General features: G+C 33.4%; 1 protein-coding gene across 3 annotated transcripts; it reads left to right on the top strand.

Annotated features, from left to right (window-relative positions):
- Nucleotides 1–892: 892 nt before the first annotated feature.
- Nucleotides 893–9624, top strand: LOC136801894 (dual adapter for phosphotyrosine and 3-phosphotyrosine and 3-phosphoinositide-like). Of its 3 annotated transcripts, none has more exons than XM_067058574.1 (9): nt 893–1131; nt 2222–2504; nt 4496–4635; nt 5018–5157; nt 5557–5604; nt 6192–6254; nt 6926–7099; nt 7685–7731; nt 9263–9624. In XM_067058574.1, the coding sequence occupies exons 1-9, from the start codon at nt 1059–1061 to the stop codon at nt 9375–9377; spliced, it is 1083 nt and encodes a 360-aa protein (XP_066914675.1). In that variant the 5' UTR covers nt 893–1058; the 3' UTR covers nt 9378–9624. The 3 variants fall into 3 exon arrangements, with proteins under 3 accessions (XP_066914675.1, XP_066914683.1, XP_066914689.1); XM_067058582.1 differs by having other exon boundaries at nt 894–1131; nt 9367–9624; XM_067058588.1 differs by lacking the exons at nt 893–1131; nt 2222–2504 and adding an exon at nt 3873–4062.
- Nucleotides 9625–9862: the final 238 nt, after the last annotated feature.

Here is a 9862-nt window from a genome sequence, read left to right as displayed (position 1 = left end):
TGGAAGGGTAGAGTTTTAACTCTGAGTTTTAACATGAGACTTAAGACTTAGGACCTTAGGATCTGAGGATCCAAAAGTTCAAAAATAGTCCAATAAGACTCAGAATATAGCCTGGAAGTCTGCCCAACCCCTCCCAAATTGAAATATTCGATTAAATTAAAAAGATAGCCAAAAATCGACTTTCTCGTCAGAACTTTAAATCTTGAAAAACGTTAAAATAACCAAAATTCTCAATATATTATGACTTTAATTGCAGGTTGGGCAAAAAAATATGGTCAGACAAAAATTGTTCTACCTGTATCTGCATAATGGAAGCGCTTTATGACAAGGTTTCCAGCGCAACTAACAAAGGAGAAATAGAATTTCTATGGCACTACAATCTCGATCAAAATATATTGAGAATTTTGGTTGAATCCTCGTTTTCAGCAATTTGAAGTTCGGGCGAAAAAGTTACTTTTGGTTCCTCAGATCCTAAGGTCCTAAGGTCTTAAGTCTAGCGTTAAAACTCTACCCGTCCAACCTAATTAAGAGCACTTCCAAATCGTTTGTGGTTGTAAGATTTCGTGGGAATTTCCCTTTTTTTCTCAACTATTATGACTTTGATTGTAATTTCTCTGCAAGTAGTACACTTTTTGTCTGACAATATTTTTTTGCCCACCCTGTAGACAATTCGACGCTCAAATTTTCAAAGTTTTTCGCTAAAATTCGTCATTTGTCATTAAATTCTTCATTACTATGTAGACTGAATATTTCTTTAGCATATTTCCCGTTTGAAAACATTCTCTAAGTAAACAAGGCTATTTGATACAATCATATAGTGTCATCTGTAATAACATGAATTTCTTTTTAAGAGATCGTATTTCGACATTTGTTTTGATATCATAAGCTAAAATTTGCAATATTATGACTCTTGCTTGAACATAAAGATAAGGAAAAACTGACACATAGTTTTAGAGTTATAAAGAAATCACAAATCCTTCCATGCCTCTAAAAAAGGGAGGCATTTCTTAAAATTATATGATGGTTAGATTTTATCTTCATTGAAGATTTCTTTCATAATGGAGGTAGACAAAGACCAACTACTGGATGAAATATCGTTGAATAAAATGACGTTCAGAGTCAATGATCAAGGTAAGAAGATTGGATTTCGAATTCTGAATTTTAATTCCAGTGGCACACTTTCTATGTATGTACACGTTTTTTATAAGAACAAACTACATACGTAAGAACATAATTCTTCGATGGAAAAATAATTAAAGTCTATAAGTCTATAAGTGTGCACTCTTTTTTCATTAACCTATAACTTTTGAAGGAATTCTTCAATCTTTATAAATTTGGTATCATTGGAAAGATATTAGTGAGTGGAACAATTTGAAATAAAAAAAACTTTAAAAAAAGATTATAAAAATGAAGATGAAAATGAAGAAGAAAAAAATGAAGATCTTGTAGAAAAGTGCTATAACTATCATTTTCATTGGAGTGAATCCTTAATCATCGAACATCATCACTGTGAAAAAAATTCTCAAAAATAATCATTCAGTCAAAAGATATCAAACAAAGTTATAAGCTGATTGACGTCTAAAAACGCTGTTTTCTGCAGTTTTTTGCTGTTTTTTGGGGTCAATCACTTATTAACTTTGTATCATAACTTTATATTGAATAAATATTTTAATGAAATTTCTTCACAGTGATGATCTGCTAAGATCAAAGAATCTCTCAAGTGAAAATGAAAGTTATAGCACTTTTCTACAAGATCTTCATTTTTTTCTTTTTCATTTTCATCTTCATTTTTAGAATTTTTTTAAAGATTTTTTTATTTCAAATTGTTCCACTCATTAATATCTTTCCAATGATACCAAATTTATAAAGATTGAAGAATTCCTTCAAAAGTTATAAGTAAAAGAAAAAAGAGTACACACTTATCGTGAATAGACTTTAAGAACAATTTAGAACAATTTAAGGCTCAATGGACTCCAATTTTTTAAGAAATTGCACAAAAAAATACTCACAAAATGGTCAAATTAAGAACACCTTAATTAAAAAAAAAATTTTGAACTTAAAATTAGAACACCTGCTCAAAAGTTTTCGATATTCTTAAAAAGTAATCGTAGGTTTTATTTTTCATCATTAAATTTATCTGGCCCAAGAAATTTTTCAAGTTTTGCTAATGGGATTTGATATATCCTATGACTTCAAATTCATTGTCTTATTTTACCAAAAGGTATTGCCGAGTATTCTGATGACGACTCTGAAAATGATGAAGCAAGTCTTGCCAGTTATAACATGCTTGATTATTTCGATGGCGGTGATGAATTACCACCCTCGAGAGAGAGCGGCTCGAAATCGAGATCATCAAAATTGAATCGTATTGAAGACTTACCGTTTTACCACCCTGGCGTAACGAGAAACACATGTGAGGCGTTGTTATTAGCCAATGGGATTGAAGGAAGTTATTTGGTTCGACCAAGTGGCAATGAGAAGGACCGATTTACTGTTTCAGTAAGGTACAATTCTTAACTTTTTTTATTTAACACACCCCTGTCTCACAGCCCCGGTGGAACTTCTTTACAATGGAGATAAAAATTCTTTTCCGAGAATTGGCGAAACCAATTTAATTTGTTGTTCTACGGGCAGATCGTTAGCAAAATATGAGTCGGTTGGTCGGTAAAATAAAACTAAGATTAATCAAGGAAAGTAATTAGGCTTTAATTAATATTTTCAAAAAATCTTGGTCGAAAATTCATCATTCATCTTTGAAGGAGTTTGTAATAAAATCTTTCGTGCATAGAATTCATGATTTTAGATTCTTTTCAACTTTTTTAAGTGTAAAATTTTTAAATGACTAGTATTAGAAATTTGTGGCATAGGAAATTCAATATTATTAATTTTTCGTTTGCAGTAAATGCTGGGTCGGTAGCGCCCGTAGAACAGCAAATTAAATTGGTCTCGCCCTAGGTATAAAGTTCCTTTTCCCCACCGGGACAAAATGTTATCCAAACTTTCTAGTAAGGCGGGGGTTCAACCGGTTCTGTATCAGAGGGGTGTTTTAACCTTTAATATACCTTTATAACAAACTCGTGTCTCAATTTATATAGGTTACCATAATTATAGTATCTCACCAATTTTATAACTAGAAATGGAAAGTATTGTTACAACTCAAATACTAGTCATTTATCAGACTAGACTTTCATTATTCGTTTGTTCGTTCATTCAGCTAGCCTAGTTCGCAAGCTCTTTCGCCATAATTATCCCTTTTCTTTCTCTATTAATCCCGATAATTCCGGTTTCATTTCAACTGGGATTAAAATCGGGATTATCTATCACTGTTTAGACGTTGTCAATCCATGGATAAGCTTTTAAAACAAAACTTGTATTTTTCTTCGTCAAAAGATTTATTTTCAAACAAAATCCAAACGTGAAAACTTGAATCTCAGTTATAAAAATAAAGAAAGCCCGAGAAAAAAACTGTATACTATGCAAAGTTGTGACGATATGGTCATTTTTTATAGTAAAAAATAATAGTTCTGAGACTTATTGATTGATTTTACGTCACTTACAACCAATCAGCTGTTGGGTCCGTGAGTATTGTCAGAAGACATGCATATCATGAATTGACTCTACGTAAAACGGGCTTGGTTCAAGTCTGCTCGGGTCTCCACTGACGTGCGCGCGTCACAGATAAAGATATTTGACGTCATTCGAATCTGGTTAACTCGTACCCAGGGTTTCCTATGGTGCAAGGGTTTATTGGTTTAATTGGTTTAAGTGCGGCTGAAAATTGTTAAAACATTGAACATTACTTTGGCATTTAAGTTTTCTATCTTGATTTAGAATAATTATGCGAGATCTTGTTTTTTAGATAGTTTGAAAAATCAAGAAATATATTTTCAGGAATATTTCAAGTTAAATAGTTTTACACCTTTAACGAAAGATGTATTTGAAATGCATCATGGTCTATAGTTAGTGAATTATGGGAAATTTGTTCAGTGCATTGCATCAACGAAGAAAATATACAATTACAGAAGATGATGAAGACTTCACAGATGTCTCTGATGAATTACTGTACTAATATTTTTTTCAAGTTTTTTGTATATTTTGATGTCAATGTCTGAGTCTAAATGAATGATACCTCTCTGAATTTTTACGAAAAATTCGTGGACTTTCTCTAGCAAACTTTCAAGGGATCTTTTTTGGATTCTTAGTCCATTACAAAGGGTCCCGTACAAAATTCTGCTTCCGCCACAATAGATTCTATTATGGGAACTGTTTATGGGACACTTTGTATATCAAAAGGAGAGAGATTTTTCTCATATGAGGTTCAGTCAGAAACACAGTATTTCTACTGAAAGTTTAAAATGGCGTACTATAACGTATTCTAGTATAACTTAGCATAGAGCCTATCTGAGCAATCTGAGATTGTCTCTACAGCAATAGATTTTGAAATTTCCGTTTACAGACAAACTATAACGTTTTTCTTACTCCTTTTTACATACAGGTGTTCGAATTCTATCAAACATTACGCATTAGACATTAATCATTTTAAACATACGTACGCATTCGGTATCGCACAATTTGATTCAATCGATGAATTATCCGAACATTTTAAATGTATGCCAGTGCTTGGCAGTGAATCAGGTTAGCTTTTACAGTTTTTTTTACATGTACGTAGAATTTAAAAACCCTTTAACCCCCCCGGTACGTATTACGGTACTTTATACAGCACTTAATCTATTAGAAGTTTTTTTTCGAGAACACAGAGAAGAAAATTATCACGAATTCAGCAAATGCTAACTTCAAAGTGAATTAATTCTTTGATGATAATTGTTGTTCAAAATATACTTTGTACTTTAGCCTATATGTTAACAAACTTAAGATCGTTGAAACTGTCTTTCATCTGATTGGTTGATGTCATTTCTTAGAAGCAGACACTTAAAAGACTTTCAAATGAATGAATCAATGATAACACTTCATCATTTTTTTTCTATTCAAGTCTGTCAAATCACTTTTGTTTTTCTAGGAACTTCGGTGACACTCAGACACCCATATAAACACGACATTCCAGAACCAACTCAATATGAACACGTAGTCAGACACGCTGAACTTGGGAAGCAAACATCATTCAATCAAGACATGGCGAAACCATCACCAGATCTACATGTAAGTTTACCATTGAACTTACTACGTAATGAACTAATCAAGTCTTTTATTTAATGCCTGAAAAAATCAATGCAACAATTTATTTAACGGTCGTGTGCAGGATTTTTGAAAATTACTTTTTATCAATTTTTAAGATGTGTACCTGATAAGGTCGACTTTTGGTTATTTTGGACAATTTTTAGAATGGAAATTAGAAAATGTTTCAATTTTTCGTCTACATTTCGTCACTTTTCCTACTTTTCGGGCTGAAAATGGAATTTTTTTTCTCGATTTTTCGTAACAATTTTTCCGAACATTCATATCTGACAGGGTCATCTTCTCAAACTCCCCCCCCCCATACTGGGATTTCGTCACACTGAGACACATAAAATATACAGTTTTTTCTATTTCTCACTTTAGATAGCTTCAAAAGAAGGTTATCTTATCAAGAGAGGTGCAATTCATAAAGTAAGCATTCTGAACAGAGGGTGTTACAGACACATTCATACCCCGGCCCCACTTGAAAATTTGTCCAAAATTACGTTCCCGATGGGAAAGATACCCTATAATTTCAGCCCCACTGGGAGTTCATTCCTTTAAGAAAGTGACGTGCTTACTGCACGGAGTCTGATGTAAAAACTGATCTTTCGATATAAGATTACGGGCTCTATACAAAATGAATAAAATGCAGACCAAAGTGGTCTTTATAATATATCACAATCCCCATTCGAAATTCAATACGTAAGAAATTGCACTTCAAACTATCCCAACTGGATGTTTTTAACTTGGAACAATATAATTTCTATGCCTGCTGTAGAGAAAAATTTCACTGAGGTTGTGAGACAGGGGTTTATCTGAAACTCATCTGGCAACGATTGTGAATAAACTATTTCTTTTGAATAATTTTTTCCGAATTTCTCTGTAGTTCGAACTATAATAATGACCTACTTAGATTTTAAAAATTTATTGCAAAAGACACACAAAGCATTTTTAAATTTTAAGAAAAGTTTTACACTCTTGATATCATTTTTAAAATTCATTGCTTATTTTCTTAGAACTGGAAGAAAAGATGGTTTGTCCTGCAAAAGAACTTATTAAAATATTACAAAGAAAAAGAGGTTAGTCCTCCCTTTGTTGTGCCTAGACCTTTAGTTCGTCCAACGAACATTGTGCCAAATCTATTTTCTGTTTAAGCAGTCATTTGAATCCATGTCATTAAAATGACACGTGTAATGCGTAAGATAGTGGTCAATAAAGTCGTTGCATAAAGGCCAGTCTCCACTTTCGCGCGAAGTGAGCGAAAATTTTTAACGTTTTTGTAAGGTTATTGGTCGGTTGAAAAATGAAGCAATTCCATTGGCCAAAATTGACGTAACGGTTGAAAAAAGTTGAGCTTTCTGCAACTTTTTTTTGTTCACGCGAAACTCTTTTATGACGTAATCTTTTCTTTAGGCAAAAAAGGTTGAGAAAAAAACTGTCGCCCATTTCGCACGAAAGTGGATACCGGCCTTTAGAATTGCAATATGACGTCACTTAGTTTAAGGAACTTAGAATGCCCATCGATATTAATCACATGCCCAAAATAAAATGGAATTCAATTTTTTCACCAGTATTTCCTGACCAGGTAGATATTCAATGACTTGAGTTCTTGGCCTCACCGTATATGAAAATCTTTGCAATTTGTCTGAAATTTGGTGGAGTTTTCCTTGGATTTTCCTTGGATTTTCTTGGATTATTTGAAACGTTTTTTAAGAAAGTCAAGCTAAAATTTCATTATTTTTAATTTCAGGAATCGACTCCAATTAAGACCATCGATTTAGTTGACGCAATGCATGCAGTGGAAGACTTCTGTGATGGACGAAATAATTGCTTCCGATTAGCCATGCCAACAAGGATATTTTATTTTGTGGCTAGTTCACCTTCAGAAGCTAAATCATGGATTGAACTTTTACAGTGGAAAATTGTGAGTGTTGATATTTTTTTCAATAATGCATTGTCGTTTGAGCTATAATAATTAGTCTGGTCTAAGGGGTCGATATGACACAGTTGAGTGGAGTGACACACAGGAGTTGGGCTAGTAAGTGGGCTAGTAACCACATGCTTTATAAACTGAATACTGCTCAAAGAGATCAAAACTAGTGCAAAACTTCAAAATAACTTCCTTAACATCCATATTAAGTTTTTTTTAATATTGAAGCAACGTTGCGTACCAGCTTGTAACTCCCTATGTTACCTAGCAATTATATTGATTAAGAACTCTATTTTTTTTACTACCTAATCGGCCCTTTTGACACCAGCCTTATTACGCTGGCGTAATAAGGGCTAGCGTAAAAAGGGTCGATAAGGTATAAACCTGGGAAAAGGTTTGTTCGTTAGTTCTTCTTTAATTCGCTATTTTATCATTGGTTATGAATTTGTGTTGGGTTAGAGGAACCAAGCTGAAACAGAACGTCAAATCTTAATTTTTTGGTTTTGAATTACTGTGACTTTAGTTTTAGACAAATATTGTCTATATATAATTTGCTTAAACATCCGTTTTTTTTCTTAGGAATATTACCAAGAAAGGAAAACGAATCAATCGAAGACTCGTTTAAAGTAAGTGGGCCATACTGTTACTTTAGTAAGGCTTGCAACACAACAATTGTTTGGTCACCTAGTCACATCAATATTTATCTGCATGTACTAAAAAGTTTAAGTGGCACGTGAAAATATTTTGAATAAAATGAAAGACCTAGGGATGAGCTTTAAACTAGTGGGTTCCCAGCTGGCACACAACGTTGTTTTAACGTTCATCTAACATTATATGGACGTTGTGAACATTAGATTAACGTTGAAACGACGTTGTGTGCAGGCTGGTTTGGGAATTTTTACAGCTTAGTATTCCGGATAAGATTCTTAAAATTATAATATTTTGCATAAAGCAGATTTAGCAGATTTCAGTAAAGTTTTCCTATGGGAAGGAAATGAAGGTCTGCACCCTGTTTTTTGACAATTTTCTTGTCTTTAGAAAGTTCTACCCATAAGAGAAAGAGTGAAGTTTCCTTTTCTGCTTTGCACTGCACTTTCAAACTGCAACTGTATTGCACACAAAACATATCACAAAATGTCATCAAAAATTATGCATGCGTATGCGTCAACCTGCAAATGTACCTAAACCGCTATACTTTTTCAAGAATATGATACCTCATCCATAGCATTTTTTACTTAGAACCACACTCAAGTATACCGTGAGTATCACAGTGCATGAATTTTACACTGTGACGACAGATAAATTTAAGAGAAAGCTAAACTGTGACGACAGATAAATTTAAGAAAAAGCTAAACTGTGAAGACAGATAAACTTAAGAGAAAGCTAAACTGTGACGACAGATAAACTTAAGAGAAAGCTAAACTGTGACGACAGATAAATTTAAGAGAAAGCTAAACTGTGACGACAAATAAATTTAAGAGAAAGCTAAACTGTGACAACAGATAAATTTAAGAGAAAGCTAAACTGTGACAACAGATAATTTTAAGAGAAAGCTAAACTGTGACGACAGATAAATTTAAGAGAAAGCTAAACTGTGACGACAGATAAATTTAAGAGAAAGCTAAACTGTGACAACAGATAATTTTAAGAGAAAGCTAAACTGTGACGACAGATAAATTTAAGAGAAAGCTAAACTGTGACGACAGATAAATTTAAGAGAAAGCTAAACTGTGGTGCTCACGGCTCACGCTAGCTCAATTACCGAAACCCAAAATAGATCAATCACACTTTCAGCATGAATATACCTTATCATTTAATATTCTCTGTTTTTCACTTTGACGGAGTTCCAAATTTACACTTCTATATCATCAAATCAAGGCTCAGGTTTTGCTATAATCATTTGCACATAAATCTTTTTTATATCTAGAGCATTGAGTCCAAAGCAAAAGGCTCTAAGAATCTCCGACCTTTACTAAGCAAGAACAAGTGAAGCCTTACGATTTGATGCAAGGATTGAATTTAACGTTTTCTTTGTATTCACACGGAACATTTTTCGAAATTAAAATAGCTCGAATTTTAAAATAAAATATTAAAAATGCGTTCTAAATAACATGATCAAAACAAAATAATTGATGACGTTTTGTTATTGTTTTGCAGCAATAATGGTAGCACCAGTAGTGCTGGTAGTCAAGGCAACAACGAGAACAACACGGCAACGTCAGGGTGGAACCAAAACGATTCTCTGTTTGTCTCTTTTCCAGCAATTCGTTGAAAACAGCTGGCGAATTAGCGGAACATGCTGCATACCTTGGACAGCACTATAAGCAGTGATTGTGTTTTTATGTAGAGAAAATTTATTTGGACAAAAATTAAGAACACAACGATGCTGGCTATCGATACCCAAAGTTCTTTCAACAACCATTTGGCGTCAAAATAACGTCCATAACGTCCGTACGTATACCGTCAGATAAACATTGAAATAATGTTACGAGTCAGCTAGTTACTGGAAATTGAGACACTTTATTTGTTATAACCTTCTTGCAAAAAAACAACAAATATGCAACAACATGAACAGATGGTCTCTAGCTTACCTGATTTATTAAATGTAAATATGGAATGAGTATCCCGCCCTGGTCCTGGCAAAAGAAATCACATTCTTATTTGGGACGTGGGTCTTCTACCGTACACATTCAAGAATGGGAAACGGGAAACATGAGAAGTCCGAGATGCGTTGTGATGAAGAGCGTTTATTGTTGA

This window comes from Clytia hemisphaerica, unplaced genomic scaffold (assembly GCF_902728285.1).
Source record: "Clytia hemisphaerica strain Z4C2 unplaced genomic scaffold, Clytia hemisphaerica genome assembly, whole genome shotgun sequence".
In the NCBI taxonomy this organism is placed as follows: Eukaryota; Metazoa; Cnidaria; class Hydrozoa; order Leptothecata; family Clytiidae; genus Clytia; species Clytia hemisphaerica.
This window is presented reverse-complemented; position numbering and strand designations above follow the sequence as displayed.